General features: G+C 35.9%; 1 protein-coding gene across 10 annotated transcripts in view; it reads left to right on the plus strand.

Moving 5' to 3' along the window:
• The window catches only part of PJA2 (praja ring finger ubiquitin ligase 2), a 75,009-nt gene extending 65,673 nt beyond the window's left edge, over positions 1-9,336 (plus strand). For 9 of the 10 annotated variants that reach the window (XM_039338387.1, XM_039338392.1, XM_039338389.1 and 6 more), the window contains 3 exons: positions 3,047-3,161; positions 3,684-3,805; positions 6,387-9,336. In XM_039338387.1, the coding sequence (XP_039194321.1) occupies positions 3,047-3,161; positions 3,684-3,805; positions 6,387-6,512 (363 nt within the window). In that variant the 3' untranslated portion in view covers positions 6,513-9,336. Of the gene's footprint in view, positions 1-3,046; positions 3,162-3,683; positions 3,806-6,386 lie in introns of those variants that run through there. The other variant, XM_039338395.1, reaches the window with a different exon arrangement.
• Positions 9,337-18,921: the final 9,585 nt, after the last annotated feature.

The following is an 18,921-nucleotide window of genomic DNA, read 5'->3' on the forward strand; positions in this document are numbered from 1 at the left end:
CCTGCCTTAGAGAGTAATGTTAGGAAAAATGTTGTCCAAATAATCCATAGCTTTTGCTTTTGAACTTTCAATTTCAGTGTGTGTGTATGTGTGTGTGTGTTTATGCTAATACCACTTTATAACACCTTGGTAAGGCCACACTTGGAATACTGCATCCAGTTTTGGTCACCACGATGTAAAAAAGATGATGAGATACTAGAAAGAATACATAGAAGAGCAACAAAGATGATTAGGGGACTGGAGGCTAAAACATACAAAGAATGATTGCTGGAATTGGGTATGTCTAGTTTAATGAAGAGAAAGAGTAGGGGTGACATGATAGCAGTGTTCCAATATCTCAGGGGTTGCCACAAAGAAGAGGGAGTCAAGCTATTCTCCAAAGCACCTGAAGGCAGGACAAGAAGCGATGGATGGAAACTAATCAAAGAGAGAAACAACCTAGAACTAAGGAGAAATATCCTGACAGTTAGAACAATTAATCAGTGGAACAACCTACCTCCGGAATTTTCAAACTGCAACTAGTTTCTCAATTCTTTTTATGTATTCACTTTCCCATGATTGTGTCTACATCAGTGTTGTGTGCACAAGGGCATTTAAATATTTATCAGTTTCTTTTCATTTTGTGCAGAAGGCAGAAAAATTAGGCAAATGAAAAACAAGGCATGTCTAACTGGAAACAGAAACATTGGCCAATTATATAAAAACAGTACATGGCACTGTTTAAATTCTTACTGTGCAATGTATGGAAGCATAATATCAAAGATTTGTTTGATTAATAATCTTAGCAATGAAGTAACAGTGTTATCTAACACTGTTGGGTTGTGGTTTTTATCTGAGTTTGCCATATACAAACTACAAAGCAAAATTGAATGTAAATGTTAGAGTATAGCTTAGTTTAATTTATTACACTTGTCATAAAGATTAAGAAAATGTAATTTGAAAGTGCTTAGAATATTACATTTTCAAAGTGTGTACTTTCTCACTCTGAACAATATTCAAACTTACTTTATTAGATTTTTGTATGAGGGTTTCCTAGTTTTACAAGCTAGACTCCTGGTAATCTAGCTCTTGTTTTTTATTTGATTATTTGTTCATTTGTTGTGTGCATGGGCAAAGAAGCAAATGATATATGTATACTAAGATATTATAGTAAATGTCATTTTTATTTCATTAGTTTTTTTAAACAGAAGCTACTGTCCTAGTCATCTTATGTACTATGCTATGATGGTTTTGAATGTGTTGCTTTTATTGTAAACAATCAAAAGAGTGGCAACAAAATATACCTTTAAAAATCTATGATAGGAAATTGGAGTTCTGAATTCACTATATTTTCATGTATCTTGTTTAAAAATCATGGAGGTTATCAGTTTAGATTTTCTGTGCAATGGTAACCAACTAATATGAAATGAGAGGCATAAAGTATTTCATTCTGGATTTCCTCAAGCTAAATGAATTCGTGTAGTAACTTTCTTATTTAATTACTAAGTTATCTGAACTTTGAAAATGTTCCTATAAAGGGACTTTTATTAGATAGGCAAAGAATGTTTTATTAAATGCTTAGATAATTACAATAATTTTTTATTTTAATTTATTAACCCAGCAAAGTGAGATTCTGCCAGATGTTTGAACAAATTTAATGAAGTACAGTAAAACCTTGAATTAACAGATGGGGGAAACGATGTGTGTTAAATCCAAAAATCCATTAAATTCAAATTTATCTCAATGACATTATAAAAGCTATTATGTATTTATGTTTATATTTATGCCATTGACAAAGTGATGTAAAAAAGTCAATTATGAGAAAGGACATAAATGAATAAATGGAGCTTATGGAAGAACGGATCATTAATTATATTGTCAGAATTGGTTATAATTCTTCTAAGAACAAAAACCTTAGAATTTGGCTCGGTACAGCCAGCTGAGGAGTTCTCGGAGTTGAAGTCCACAAGTTTTATTAAACTACACCCTTGATGTATATATTCTTAAGAACTGCCAAGCGTTTTTTAATTAATGGATAGAATAAATTTACTAGCCATTCCCTATGCTCTCTGATCCATTATTGAATATGAAATTGGCATCTATTCACCAAGTTTGGCAATCTGTTCATACAGTATAAACTTGTGGTCTGATAAATGAAAATTTGATTGAAATTGTAACTAGTGGAAACAAGATGAAAATCAAGCCTTCTCCAACTTGCTGTCTTTCAAATATGTTGAACTGGAATTCCATAATTCTAACTAGTGTGGAAATTATGCTTGCAATTTGAGAAAATGCAAAATATTCTATCCCAAATATATGGAATTGCTCTTTATCTCATAGACAGTAATTCTGCATAGGTTTGCCTTGGCTATCAGCTTGCCGGTGGCCATTCTCTCCATAGATATTCTAATAAGATTTTCTGAAAAGTTATGAATAGATCAGGGGTGTCAAACTGCCGGCCTCAGGGCCGGATGCGTCATGCCCACCCCATTGCCAGCAATGGAAAAAAAGTCACAATACTCTGCGACACGTCACGTGATGTTGCGACTTTGACACCCCTGAGCTAGATAGTAGTGGCTGCTTAACTATACTATTCACATAAGCATAGTATAGTTGGACCATAGTGGACTGTGCTTTTCTCCTGAGCAATAACTGAAATAAAGATTTGACTTAATGAGCAATAAAGCATGCATTAGGAGAGACAGTTGTTACTTAAAAATGTGGAAAACTGAAAGAGAAATGTCTCTATGTGTGGCATTTAAAAAGATGACATTATTTATATATACCTCCTTAGTGTTGGATTATTGAAGCCACTATTTTTATGGTCCAATTTCAAGTTACAACTACAAGTAATTGAAAAAAATGCCATAATTCATGACAATATCACACTGTTACTAAAGCAATTGAAGTTGGAATAGACAGATAGTTACCCACCTTAATAAAATACACTCAAGTTAATTAACAAAGTTTATACTATAATTTCTCATAATTTAATTAATTTTTACTATAGAACTTCGTTAAAGTCACGTATATATATGTGCTTGTTTTCTTTCATGTATTTTTCTAGACTGCTCTGGCACATCTAGAGTCTCTTGCAATTGATGTTGAGCAGGCTCATCCACCAGCTAGTAAAGAGAGCATAGATTGTCTGCCACAAATTATTATTACAGAAGATCACAATGGTAAGGATAAATGACATACTCACTGTTCTGGTCAAATAACTTTATATGATCTAATACAGTGATTCTCAACCTTTTTAATGCCGTGACCCCCAACCGGTCGTAAGTCGAGGACTACCCAACCGGTCAGAATGGGACTTTTGGCGGGCTCAGCAGGGCAGAGACAGCCTGGACAATTCCTATTGGCTTTTGAAAGCCAATGGAATTAGACTCTATTCAAGAGAGTCTATTCTATTGGGTTTCAAAAGCCAATAGAATAAAAGGGAGTAGCACAGCTAAGGAAAAGGGGGGGGAAATGGCGGACTGCATTGTTTGGCGACCCCTGTGAAATGGTCGTTCGACCCCAAATGGGGTCCCGACCCACAGGTTGAGAACCACTGATCTAATAGTATGATATTATGTTATTTATTGTTTATAACTTAATTTGGTCCAAAACTATTTTAATTTATTAATAACTATCTCACCATAATTTTTAATAACCTAGTTCTACATTTGAATAGTAATATGCATATTTTTTTTCCTAAGCTGTAGGGCAAGAGCAGTGTTGTGCTATTTGCTGCAGTGAGTACATCAAAGAAGAAATTGTAACAGAGCTTCCATGTTGCCACTTCTTTCACGTGACATGCATAACACTTTGGTTACAAAAGGTGTGTATTATGTTAATACTTTAATGTTGCTTTTAAATTAGGATTTTTTAAAAAAAATTATGTCTATATCTCTATCATCTATGTCTGTCTGTCTGTCAGTCTATATCTATCTATATCTATCTATCTATCTATCTATCTATCTATCTATCTATCTATCTATCTATCTATCTATCTATCTATCTATCTATCTATCTATCTATCTATCTATCTATCTATCTTTTATGGCCACCCATCTATCACAAAGAACTTTGGGTGGCCAACAATAATAAAAAAATACAATACAATTAGAACAAAAACATTTTAGACAACCAACCAAAAAACCCCAATGTTGAGGCCCTGATAAAATTTGCATCCATCAATCAACCATACTCTGCTGATCCCATCCACATCCTGGCCCCAGTGCCTTAGCAAAAGCCAGGTCTTCACTGTTTTCTGGAAAGCCAATAGGGTTGGAACCATCCATACCTCTAGGGCAGGCTGTGACAGAAAAGACATGCTTCAAAGGTTCCACAGGTGACAGTTTCATAAGGGAATTTGTTGCATGCCTACCCTATCCATTAGGGGTAGGCAATTGCATATGTAACCTGACCCTGTGCCATGTAGCACTTGAAAGATCATAGCCAGCACTTTGAATTACATTCAGAAGCTTACCAGAAGCCAGTGCCATTCATCAAAGAATAATCCAATATGATCACCACTGCCCAAGCTACTGCATTTTAGAGCATCTGTATCTTCTAAATGCTTTCAAGGACATTCTCACATACAGCATTTGCAGTAGTCTAGTTGACTAAGACATGAGTGACTGTAAGCAATGCTTCCTGATCTAAGATATAATAATAGTAATAGTAATAATAATAATGTTGGAAGGGACCTTGGAGGTCATCTAATACAACCCCCTGCTCAGGCAGGAAATCCTATACCATTTCAGACAAATGGCTGTCCAGTCTCCTTAAAATCTTCCAGTGTTGGAGCATTCATAGCTTCTGGAGACAGGTTGTTCACTAATTAATTGTATTTGGGCAAAAGCTCTCCTAGCCACAGTTAAGTCCAGGAGAACCTTCAGATTGTACACCATCTCTACTGGTGGAGTGTAATTGTAATTCCAGGCAGAGTTAAAGATGGCAAATCACTGGATGGGGAAAGAGGGGGCAAAACCCACAGTCATTGAGTCTTGTCAGGGTTGAACTGAACCCAGTTCATCTCTTTTATATCCATATAGCCTTAAGGCACTGAGAAATATCCATTTATTTTACTGCTTAAGATCAGTGACTTAATTCAGTTCAGTCTTGGTTGGAAACACATCAACAGTAGCACTCCATATTGATGTGCTTGACTGTGATTAGCTGTATTGGTATGGTACCTCACAAGGTTGTTATTGTGGGGAAAATAGGAGGAGAAATGTGTGTTAGATACATTGGCTGCCTTGAACTATTTGTAAAAACTAAGCAGGTTACAAATAAATAAAATTTTAAAATATTAAAAAATAAATTTAATATTTTCTAGGCTTGGGCAAAGCATTTGAAAAGGTGCTTTGCAAAACAAGTTTTATGAGCAAAGCAGTATCCTTGAAGAGTTAAATGATTTCTCAAAGGTTTAAGATTCCCTGCTATGAAAGAGACGGAAATTTCCATTAAGTACCAGGCAATTAAATAGATCTTCATATGCCCTAATAAGCGAATACTGAATACAGTACTGAATACTGTTAAGAACACTCAGACTTCCTAGTAAATAGTTTTAAATTGATAGTTACCCAGTGTAGAGAATTTACAGTCTCTTCCAGATCTCACAGCACTTCTGAAGAGTTTTATTTTAATAAACCATAATTTAGCTAATTGTTTTAACTTGTGTGTTAAGTCTTTTATAATGGGCAAGGTGGCTGGATTATCACATGAACAAAAAATTACAAAAATCCCTGCTGTGCTTATCAGTTGTGAATTAATCTCATTCCATGGACTTATATATATATTTAAAGAGCCATGGGGAAATGAATTAGATTTCACATAGAGATTGCCATTTGATTGGAAAATATCTGAATTTAATTGAAGTGTACTTGCCTGCTTCCTAGGATAATATATGGTATATGTTAAACACGTGGATCTTATGTAGTGTCTAATACTAAGAACTTTATTAAAATATCCAGTGATATTGGGGTTCTGTATATCATATAACATTGAAAGCAAAAGGAGAAGGGGAGGGCAGAAGATGAGATGACTAGTGTCATTGACGCAATGAACATGAATTGTCCAGGAGGCAATAGAGGACAGGGGAGACTGGCAAGCTCCCCCGTCCATGGGGTCACGAAGAGTCAGACTTGGCTTAGTGATTGAACAACAATCTCACATAACACACATTCTCTTGTATGTAATTAAAATTAATACTGTCAAAAAGTAGAAACCATTATGAAGCTGACATGAGCATTTTAAAGGAGGCAACATAAAAATGTGAACCTATGTCTTTTTAGCTTTTTTTGCTTTCTCTAATTTGCAGTTTTTCCCTAAATATATTTCGAGACTGTACATTTGACTACTCTTGAATTCCTGACCTGAATTGTATTTAAACAGTGATGTTTTCTCTTGGCTAGTCTGGAACGTGTCCTGTTTGCCGCCATGTGCTTGCCCCTGGGCTTTCGGAGACAGCCGCTCCCATATTCACCTTCCTGTCCGACCAGGATTATACTACAGTCCAGAGTGCCTCGGGAACACAATAAAGGAATACCTGAACAAGAATTTAGCCCATCACATTGTACTGTAAAGTTCTTTTATTTAATGATAACATGAAATTGGTTTTGTGTGTGCGCATGTGTATGTAGCATACTGTACACACATACACAAAAACATGTAGAAATTCCAACACACACATTTGCAAGAATATACGAGCTTACAAAATGGTTTAGAATTATAATAAGAATAACAGACTGAAAAACAAAAAGGTTGCACTAGTTTTCTGCCGTAAACTTATTGCTCTTAACTAATGTGTCATGGTAATTATTCAGTTTGTCTTGAAAAATGATCATTAATGTGGCACTTATAGTCAAAGTAATGCAGCTGCAGTGCAGTTGGAGCTTACACAAGTTATGCATATGATATGTTTTACTTAATATAATTTTAGATGCTGAGATTATTTCTTTTAAAATAGTGCCACTTAATTACTCTGTATATAATTCTTTCATATTTGCATCAAATGTGAAGATGTTCTGTGATAACATCAGTAGCATACTTTGGTTTCACTGAAAATAAACAGCATATAATCAAAGAATTACCCTGTGATTTCATCATGACCTCTATGTTCATAAGAGTGTTTGTGACTAGTACAAAATAGGTTTAATTTCAATTATTTTACACAGTTCAAAATCTGCACTTTCACCTTCCCATTATAAGAATTGAGGAAACAGCAACGGAATTATAGAAGGCTTATAGAGCTAAATAGTTTGGTACTAGAAGACTCAGCAACAGACTTTCATTGGAGCGACAGGAATTCAAATCAGGATAGGCACATTTTAATAAGTACCATATTTTCCGGCGTATAAGACAACTTTCTAAACCATGCAAATCTTCTCCAAAGTCAGGGGTTGTCTTATATGCCCAGTCGTCTTATACACCGGAAAATACCGTATTTTCCAGCATATAAGATGACTTTCTAACCATGCAAATCTTCTCCAAAGTCGGAGGTCGTCTTATACGTCCAGTCGTCTTATACGCCGGAAAATATGGTACAAGTATTGCAATGCTATAATATCCATGTAATATTGTTACACAATGGAAATCAGTTGACCCATTATTACAGCACTAAAATAGCCTCACAGTGCAGTTTCTTAATGCATTTAGTTTCTGCCTTATAGTATTGTTTTGAGTGAAACAGCAGTTCATTTCAGTAAAATACTTAGACAAAGTTCTATCCTCTTATTAACTGTATTCACTATTATATATTACAGAGAGATGAATCAAACAAAAGTGTTTTGAGTGTTAGAAATTAGTTTCTTATAATTAAATCGAGATAAAGCATACATTAAATGGAGATATGGTGTAGGTTATTTTACTGTACAATGCCATAAGATATGCTTTCAGAGGTCCTACCCAGGTCTTTTTCAATTAATTTAATATTAGCTAGATTGAGCCTTTATAGAAAAAGAATCTATTTAATGACTGCATTTTTTTCTTCTTAACTGTAGTTAGAATCTATTCTCCGTTGTTTCCAGGAAAAATACATTTTGTAATAAAACAAGCTCAGTAGAGGATTGTGGGGGTGGAAATCAGTGAGGGAATAATCCAAAGTTTTACCCAGAAAGCCATCAGCTAACAATTTCTAGAGTAGAAGAGAAAAACAGTTGGGCTCTGTTTCAAAATGGAATAGACTAATTATTATTAAGACTTTCAGAGCATTATAGCACTCCCACTCCTGCAAATTCTTGCATTGCTGAGGACACAACCTTACCATGTTTTTCAAGACTAAAGGAAAAAGAAATTATGTTCTCAGTTGCCTAGTTACAAGATGTTTTCTTTCATCTTTTCTAAAAAGACCAGGTAAAAATTCATAGATTATTTGGTGTGGAAAAACAAACTTTAGCATAGTGGAAATTAAGACAAATTCCTTTTTTAACCACAAAAGACTAGGTTCCTCTGGCTTCTTGGTGACATAAATATATCATGGCAAAAATTGGACATTTTCTATTCTCAGCAATATAAAAAATGCTTCTTGAGAAGTAAATTTCATAGACTTCCTGAATAAACAGGCATTCTGCAATTAAACTATATTGCAACTGAGTTTTTGTACAACTATATAATCTAGGGGCACGATCAAAATATATGATCATATAGCTCACATATCTTCTGTATTGCAGAAATATAGCTGCAGAGAACTATATTCTGCTGTTTCCTTTCTCCCCTCATTACTAAGCAGGTTTACATGCTTTATTGTTTTAACATCTGATACATTCCAATGTTGAAACAAATACCTTTAAACAGCATTATGGCAATGGTTAGTTAAGTTGTAACTACTTATAATCTGAGGAATAATCATACAGCAGATTTCATTTTGTAACATTTCTTTCAATTTGAGAACATAAAGTCTGTAAATTGAACTGCAAAGAGAAGCAAAAAACAGCTTTTCTTTAGACTTCATAGGCAAGCTCTTAGTCCACAAATCTCATGGAAAACTCAGTAAATAAAGAGTACATGAATTACCGTGTCATTTAAAATGTTAATTTTCCACCCTGCATTTTGGCTTCTCTTACATGCAGAGCATCTGAACAGCCATTCAACCAGTACTGTATCTATAGAAACAGAAACAGAATGTAAGGTAATGACTGCCATGAGCATATGGCAACAAATGTTATGCTCCTATCCGGCCATACAAACAGAAAAAAAAACACATATATGCAAGGCAAAGTGAAGTAAATAAAGTCAGTAGTGTTAGAAAGTGAAAAAGCAGTGTTAGTAGCCATAAATTTTAGGGTTTCCTCTTGTCCATCAGGAGATTTCATCTCAACAAAATGTCTGCAAATGTCAGCCAATCCTAATCACATACAACTGGAAGCTACATCAAGAAGAAAAGTTTGTAATTCTCCCCATTCATAGAAGAAAGGTTCTATACAATCAAGATTTCAGCAATTTGAATTGGGGTGCTGAAAACTGTTGGGGAAAGTAATGCAACTATTAGCTGTTGAATGCTCATCAAATAGCTTTTAGCAGTCAAATAATGAATGAGTCCACCAATCTAAGAGCTGATTGAGTCCAATAGGAACTATTCATTCTTTCTAAATCTAAATTATTTGGGGTTGTGTGCTCTAGTATTAGATTAGTTTTATCTTTTATTGTCCTAATGCCATCAGTTTTATTTCCTAGAAAACTTTCTGGATAATAGCCTTTTGATGATGTCTACATAAACTTACAATATGTTGCTGTTCATAAATATTGAAGTAAGTCCCAAATACTACAAGCAGTATTTTTCTGTACAGAAATCCCTTGGCATGCTGGCTTTGGCAGCAAGTAAGCTGCCTTTCCTCTGTTGTCTATAAAACTTTTGACCACTGGCTTTTCATTAGAAATTAATTTTCTCTTGGTCTCTTAAAACTTTTGTTCACAGCTTTGATATTTCAGTACAGTGTCATTTCATCCATATTTGAATTTGAGAGTTTTAGCCTTTTCTGTCTTTAGGATAAGAAATGTTAAGTAGGACAAGGATGGGCATTCTCAGACCATACCATGCCTGATATCCACAGTGGGTAGAGTTGAACAATTTGGATGTATTCCTATTATTACCAGAGGTATAGCCGATCTTTCCTTTACAAGCTTAAAGTGACATGTACAGCACTCTGCAACCTTGCAAAATATGTTAGGCTAAGGGAGAAGGATGTGCTCAAGGTCACCTATTGGACCTTCACAGCTAAGGTTGGATTTGATTAGATCAACTTAATCAGGATGCCACATGGGTTTTATTGTTTGAACAGATGCTTCAGATTTGTAGATTAAAGACCCTATAAAGACCTTTTAAATCATAGCCTTCCTCCAATTAATAGAAAGATAACAACTGAGCACAACAGATATGCCCTCCTGCAAGATGCTACCCGTTTCACCCTTTAAATCCTAGTACATACACCTCCATTCTAGTTATATCAATCACTAACTACAACCCCTTTAAACTCATTGAAGGATATAGCCTCTTTGCAATTGCTTCTCCAGCTTTAAAAAGTTGCACAACCTTGTGCTATGATGTTAGCATGTAAACTAAAACCATTTTCTCTGTGTGGAATTGAACTACTTTCTCCATGCTTTCTGGTTGTGTGTAAAAAATAAATTGTTTCTCTGTTTGAATATTATTTGTTTGAGTTAATTCTTCCCATTGCTTGTTAATGTAGAAAGTGAAGCTGAATTAGTTTTCTTTTACTATTTCTATTTCCCAAAGTGCAAAATGAACAGATTTTGTGGTTTACATTGCACTGGGTTTAAAACTTCCATCTCTTTGGCTTATGAATATATATACACATATACACAAGAATCTCTAGCAACAGCATCAGAGTAATGCATGGGAACCACTAGAAAAGGAGATGAACTTCCTCCTTTTTACTTCACATTAGGATCCAAGCCATCAGGTCTACAAGAAAATGCCTATCACTTCAGTATAAGAAAGAACAAAAGGGAGGTGACAAGTCCTCCATATAAAGTGGCTTCTGCAGTTCTATTCTAGCCTTGTAGAAATATCCCAGAATGTAGTTAATGAAATTATACTGGTAGGATTCCAGGCTACAAATTCCATTAGATCCTATATACTACACACTGTTGAAAGTAGATCCATTCTTATTATAACTTCGATGCTGCAGAAACTAGGTCAATAAGAAAAATTGACCAAGACTTCAATCTTGTTCCAAGGTAATTTCACTGCATCCTGCCAGTCCTTAATTCAAGATCTGTGAACAGATCTAAGCTCCAGCTTAACGGTTTCTAGTTAAGCACCTACATCACGGGTGTCAAACTCATCACGTGATGTGTTGTGACGTATCACAATTCTTTTTGCATTGCTGGCAATGGGGTGGGCATGGCTTCAGTATGATGAAACTGGCTCGCGGACCGGCAGTTTGACACCCCTGATCTACATGAATGGCAGGTCCTATTACAACATTAGCTAGGATCACCATGGTAATAACTTTGTAAATTTAAAATGATACTGATAATATAAAATTCAAAATTGACATACAAACTAGGCTGGAAGTAGCAGAATGAAATTCAGCAGAGATAAGTGCAAAGTCTTTCACTTAAGAAATAAAAAATGCCACATACAAGTACTGTGCAAAAATGCTGTAAATTAAGAATGCGTTCAGAAATAAAAGTGTTCATAGTTTAATTTTATCAATTAAAATGGAAAATAAATGAACAGAAGATAAAATTCAAATCAAATCAATATTTGGTGTGACCACCCTGTGCCTTCAAAATGGCATCAATTCTTCTAAATACACTTGCACACTGTTTTTGAAAGAACTTGGCAAGGTTCCTGCATGGTTGTTCCAAACATCTTGGAAAACTAACCACAGATCTTCTGTGGATGTAGGCTGCCTCAAATCCTTTCTGTCTCTTCATGTAATCCCAAACAGACTTGATAATATTGAGATCAGGGATCTGTGGGACCAAACCATCACTTCCAGGACTTCTTGTTCTTTATACTGAAGACAGTTCTTAATGACATTGGCAGTGTGTTTGGGGCCAATCACACTCCCCCCCAATGGTATGGCATTATGGATAGGTATCTGCCTGTATTTCTCAGCATTGAGGACACCATAGATCCTGACCAAATCCCCAACTCCATTTGCAGAAATGCAGCCCCAAAATTGCAAGGAACCTCCACCAGGCTTCATTGTTGCCTGCAGACACTTATTATTCTGTTACTGTCCAGCCCTTCAGCAAACAAACTACCTCCTGCTACAGCCAAATATTTCAAATTTTGACTGATCAGTCCAGAGCACCAACTGCCATTTTTCTGCACCCCAGTTAACTATGTTTTCATGCATAGTTTCTTGTTTCTTGTGGTTTTGGGGCTGCAATTCTTTTATGAAGACTACTTTTGATCAGTGCTTCTCTAGACAATAGGTGGGCCTACCTGGGTCCTACTGGTTTCTGCCAGTTCTGTGCAAATAGCACTTCCGGACATCTTCTGATGTCAAAGGGAAATAAGCATGAGGTGTCTTTCATCTGCTGCATTAAGTTTCTTTGGCCAACCATTATATCTACAGTCCTCAGCATTGCCTGTTATTTTGTGCTTCTTCAAAAGAGCTTGAACAGCACATCTTGAAACCCCAATATGCTTTGAAATTGTTGCCTGGGAGAGACCAAAACTACCTTTTGTCTTGTTCCTGTGCTTAGTTTTGCCATGGTGTATGACCAGTGTATCATTTTAGTAGCAGAGTTTAGCTGTTCCTCACCCAGTTTTAAGCCTCCTATACAGCTGTTTCTGTTTCAGTCAATGGCTGTATTTCAACCCTCATATAAAATTGATGACCGTTAGCACCTGCTTGGTATAACTGATTAATCATAAACCTGACTCTATTCCTACAAAACCTGACTTTGTGCAAGTATAAGAATTGATGCTGTTTTGAAGGCAAGGGGTGGTCACACCAAAAATGATTTGATTTGTATTTCTCTTCTGTTCATTTGCTTTCCATTTTGTAAATCGATAAAAATGAACTATTAACACTTCTATTTCTGAAAGACTTCTTAATTTACAGGATTTTTACACAACTGCCTAACACTTTTGCACAGTACTGGGTGCAAAAAGTGTGATATTTCTGCTTTGGTTACAGTATTTGTGGAAAATTGTGGAGTAATAGCTGATTGCAGATTGCATATAAGAGAACAGTGTGGCGTGGCTACAAAAAAGAGGTAAGTGCATTGTTAGGCTGAATCAGTGCTTCTCAATTATTTTCTGTCATGCCCCCCTAGGAAGAAGAAAACATTTCGCGCCCCCCGCGCGACTGTAAAAAAATTTTTTCTGTACAGAGGACCGATTTCCGGGTCTAAAAGTCACACGGGCGGGTTTGGCCAATCAGGATAGAGCATCATGTCTATCCAATCGGGTCCTTTGCATGTGTCACGTGCGTTGGCGGTCATGTTGTCCTCCGCGTCAGGCTGCCGCTTGCGAGTGAGTCGGATGATCCGATCTAGAAATCCAATATGACAGTATTTGCCGAGGTCAAATGAGCCCCCCTTTACGGAGCCTCGCGCCCCTCCTGGGGGGCACGCCCCACTATTTGAGAAGCACTGGGCTGAATCAACAAGCATAGATTTCAACATTTTGGAAATAGTAGTTCTATTTTATTTTGTATTTGTCAGATCACACTTTGTATTTTGTTTCCAGACCTGGACATCCTACTTCAGACAGATTAGAAAAAGTTTAGGGAAAGACAATTAAAATGATCAGAGAAAAATTTAAGAGTGTTATTCTTTTGTTGGGGAAATACCTGTCCTGAAACAGGATTATATTAAAATGGGATCAAGGCCGATTCTCTCTCATTCCAGAATGCAGGATACAGAATAATCAGATTTAAGCCACAAGAAAATGACTTCTAATGAAATGTTAGATGACAAGTATGAACAGTACATCTGTAGATGTTTGAAAAATATAAAAAATGACATGGTACTTTGACTTATAAACCAATATAGAGTGAGAAATTAGAATTTCCGTGAATCTCCTCGGCTTTCAACAGCAGCAACAGCAATAGCATCCTATCCTAAGTTAATAGTGGTGTCCACCCCTGCCTTACTCTGAGCAACAGCACTTCAAGTTCCCTAATCTACCAATTGTTGCCCTTTTGGCTGGATTTACCTTCCATCTTCTTCATCAAGTGTAGAAGACTTTGATGGGGATATGCAACCTCCATTAGCAATAAAGGATGACGCATATCTTAAATCCACAACAGGCAAATAATATTCAGAAGAGGCTCAGACAACCACCTTCCTTATTCACTGGAATATAAGTAAAGAGAGGAGGTCCAGCAATCAGACTGGGAAGATTCTATTATTAGAGCCAATCTCAATAAATGTAGTTTTACCTTTCCTTTGGAACTGATTTCTTGGTCTGGTCCACCTAGTGGGACTGATGTGTGTACTACCCTCATCTCCTTTCCTCCCCTCCCCTCCTCTCCCTCTTCCTGTCCCCCCTTTCCCTTTCCCTCTCCTTCTCCTCTCATGTCTCAAAGCTTCTCCTCTTCTCTCCCATAACCCCAACACTTGCAAGATTGTATAATTTATAGCTCTAAAATTCCGTGGGATACTACATTGCCTTTCAACTAAAATGCCCCAAGGTACCACAGATAATCGTGTACTGTCACAAGACTTGAGTTTAGATATTTTAAACAGTCTATTCATTTTATTGTAAAGATTCCAAAAAAAACCCCAATACAGATAGTCCTCAACTTATGACCACAATTGAGCCAAATTTTCTGTTGCTAAGTGAGAAATTTGTTAAGTGAGTTTTGCACCATTTTATGACATTTGTTGCCACAGTTGTTAAGTGAATCACTGAAGTTGTTAAGTTAGTAACCTGATTGTTAAATGAATCTGGCTTCCCCATTTTGCTTATTAGAAGATTGCAAACAGTGATCACATGACCCTAGGATGCAATAACTGTAATAAATATGAAGCAGTTACCAAGCATCTGAATTTTGATCACATGACCATGAGGATGCTGCAAAGGTTGTAACTGAAAAATGGTAATAAATCATTTTATTAGTGTTGTCGTAACTTTTAATGGTCACTAAATGAACTGTTGTAAATTGAGGACTACCTGTAGTGTGATCTCTCTCTCAACACATTCTCTCTCTCTCTCTCTCTCTCTCTCTCTCTCTCTCTCTCTCTCTCTCTCTCTCTCTTACATATGTATCCAAATGTTCAATCTTTAGATTTAAATAATCTAAGGGTTTCACCTTATTTCTTTAATGTCTTAAAGTGGCTGCCACTAATCTTATTCCATTCCATTTCAAACCAATTTCATTTTAAGTTGACCATGCAGTACAATCCGACATGCATCTATCAGACATTCAGTGGAGATTTACTCTCATGTAAATGAAGAAAAGATTGCAGCCTTTGTTTTTCAAATAATGAGTTGCAAATTTATAAACTTCCTCTGGGTTTAATTTTAAAAATTTCAAGTTTAAGTTAAAGAATCAAGAATAGAAGTATAGCCAATGGCCTCAGCTTCAGGTTTCCTAATTTTCACCATGCTTTAGCTGCTGGCTAAAAGAAAACTTTTCTAAAGACCATGATTTCTCCATCTGAATTTGTAATTTTTGTTGACGCATTTCCATATTATATATACATTTATCAGAATACAAATTCACTTTTCATGCTATTTCTAAATGGGCAGCCATGCTAATCTTTTGCTGCAAATACAGTTTACAGTCTTGTGGCATTGAAAGGCTAATATGCGTATTATGATATTTCACACACAAGATGTTATCTTAAAGTACGAGTGTATCTATGGGGCCAGCAATCCATATAGCCTGCCTCACTTTCTGGAGTTACTGATAGGAGTAGAAGTGACTACAAGCAACCAATGCATTGATTTTTCACATCCTGTATTTCTGTGCAAAATTAGCCAAGTGGTAGCCATAAGAATGCACCACTTTTCTGAAAATGATGAAAGAGGCATTATACTTAAGCTCCTGTTGGATGTGTGTGTGATATTGGGATGCACATGAAAAGGGGCAAAGATTGAGTTTCAAAACCACAACATTGCTGAAACTAATCTGACTCTCAATGGTATCCCCCACCACCTCTATCGTGATACCACTGCTTCCATATCCTTCCCCTCTTTGTGCTTGGGGAAATTCGTGTTTCACTAAGGAGAACCTGGCCTTTTCTAATTGCCCCATCTCGGCCCCAAATGCCATCCATTCCTCTTCCAGCTTTAATTTTGCCTCTCAAGCATTACACTGCTCCCTATAATTTTCCATACTTCAACCTGTGCTCTACAGCTTTGTTCACCAATTGACTAAAGAAAAAAGAAGCAAACATAAACCAATCGTGTGAAAAAAGTAAGATAGGCATCTAGGTAAATAGAACACATTTTTCGAAATAAAATTTAAAAAATGTATTTGGCTGTGGTTCTTCTTTCTTACATGAGCTGGGGGAAGGTGAAGTTTCCACCTTCAAGTAATTGAATGCTTGCCCAATTTGCAACAAAACAGTAGAATCTGCAAGAGAATACAAGGGATCACACTGACAAAAGCAGCATTGTGAAGAAAGCCCCTCCTTTTCCATGTGGATTGTGATGTTGCATGCCACATCACAAGGGGCAGAACTCTGAAACGGACAGAGGTTGTCGTGTGAAACTACAACACTGTTTTCATCATCCTGATAAAAATAGCTAGATTCTGCTGTCCAGGTGCATCCTGGTTCATGCTATAAAAAAAGAATCAAGTGGGAGGTTGCAACTGTGCAATTTACTCCTACATTTTTGTACATGAATTGATGTTGACACACATATATAGAACAATGGGCTTTAGTCATGGTTGCAACAACCAGCTTGACTTTTTTTTTTTTTTACTGCTCCCATGGCACTGTAGAGTGGAACATTTTTTCTCCACTGTTCCCAATTTTATGTATTTTATAAGTGGCCTCTGGCTTTGCCTACTACCATTTTACTATTTTTTTACTTGAGGAAGAGTTGCAATAGACAAAACTGTGTCCTCCGTTCCAACTCTAATTCTTTTTGCCATTAGAGACACTACACCAGAGGAAGAGAGGAAGAAGAGGATAGGCAAGATTAAAGGCAGTGTTTGAAAACTTGTTTTTTGATATATTCAATCATAAATTATCAAATTAATGTGCTTTGGAGCCTTTTTTCAGACCATGCTAGCTGTGCATGTTGGGATTTGTAGACTAAATGTGGGGGTTGTCATGAGAAGGCGGCTTTATAACTAAATGATAAGGTGATCAACCATCCTCCTTTAGGGAGGACAGTCCTCCTTTTGTAAGTTCTGTCCTCCCTCAAAAAGTGTCCTCTTACATGTCCTCCTTTTCGATATTTGAAGACTAATCTGCAGGGCTTTTTTTTTCATAGAATGCTCAGAACGGCGTTCCAGAACCATTTTTTTGATGGTTTTTTTTCAACTTTTGCATGAGCTGTGCTACTCCCCCTATTGGCTTTCGAAAGCCAATAGGAATTGCTGCTGAGCACGCCAAAACACCCGGCCGGTATACTTTTATTTACAAGTTTATTTGCTTATGTTATTGTTTCAGTTTTAATCATTAATTTTATTTATTCATAATGAATGTGCTTACATCGTTCGTGTAGCTCTATATTTTATTTTAAATTTTAAATTTCATTTAGGGATGGAAAAATCAAAAAAGAGGAAATGCCATTTCAATGATAAATTGAATAAGGAATTTCCATTCATCACATCAAAGAAGGATAACATTGTTTTCTGCAATATTTGCAGCGGAGAATTCTGTATTGCAGTTGGGGGCAGAGCAGCTATTACGAAACACTTGTCCACCAAGAAACATAAGCAATCATCAGATGCATCTGCTTCCAGTTGTAAAGTAACAAGTTTTTAAAAACTTCAAAGTATTCTGAAGATAAAAAACAGCTGCAATGGAGGGAACATTTGCATTCCATACCATAATTCACAATCAAAGTTTTCGTAGAATGGATTATACAACTAAATTATTGAAAAAGTTTCACGATGCTAAATTTTCATGCTCCAGGACAAAATGCGAGGCTATTATTAAATCAGTATTTAAAAATTACTGTCACAAAATACTTACAGAAGAGTTGGAAACTGCAGCATTTTATCTGATGCATCCAATCATAATGAAACTAAATTGTATCCAATACTAGTAAGATATTTTAATGTTATCAAGGGCATTCAAATAAAAATTTTAAATTTAGAATCCATTGAGGGCGAAACTGCTGAAATTTTGTCAAACCATCTATACAGAGTAATAAATGAAAACAATTTGAAATCCAAAGTTGTTGCACTAACAGCTGATAATATAAACACAAATTTTGGTGAGCGAAGATGCAAAGGGGTGAATAATGTATATGTAAAATTACAAGATTTACTCCAAAAGAAAATACTAGGAATAGATTGTAATGCACATATTTTGTCAAATGCAATCAACACGGCATCATGTGCCATGCCAGTTGATGTAGAAGTAATAATTACAATTTATTTGTATTTTAATCATTTTACCGTTCGTGTGGCTACTTTAAAACAATTTTGTGAAGAAGCGAATGTTCAATACAAAAAACTTTTAGGATATTCAAAAGTTAGATGGCTTGCTCTAACACCTGCTATAGAGCGTGTTCTACAATTATTTGAGCCTCTCTGTTCATATTTTTTAAGTTTAGACAAATGTCCTAAAATCCTGGAATCATTTTTCAATCATGAAATATCTGAGATATTAATGCATTTTGTACATAATCAAGCATCTATTTTTCACAAAACGATTCAAAAGATTGAAGATGAACACATTTCAGCTACAGAAGTTAGTCTTATTTTGAATAACTTTATCCTTCAACATAAAACTCGATTTGAAGAAAAATTTCTTCCTTTAGTTATAAAAAGAAAATTGTCAGACTTAGAGGAATCAAATCCGGCCATAACGGAAAAGTTTATCAAAGAAGTG

This window comes from Crotalus tigris, unplaced genomic scaffold (genome assembly GCF_016545835.1).
Source record: "Crotalus tigris isolate CLP2741 ecotype Arizona unplaced genomic scaffold, ASM1654583v1 scf7180000017700.2314712, whole genome shotgun sequence".
Classification (NCBI taxonomy): domain Eukaryota; kingdom Metazoa; phylum Chordata; class Lepidosauria; order Squamata; family Viperidae; genus Crotalus; species Crotalus tigris.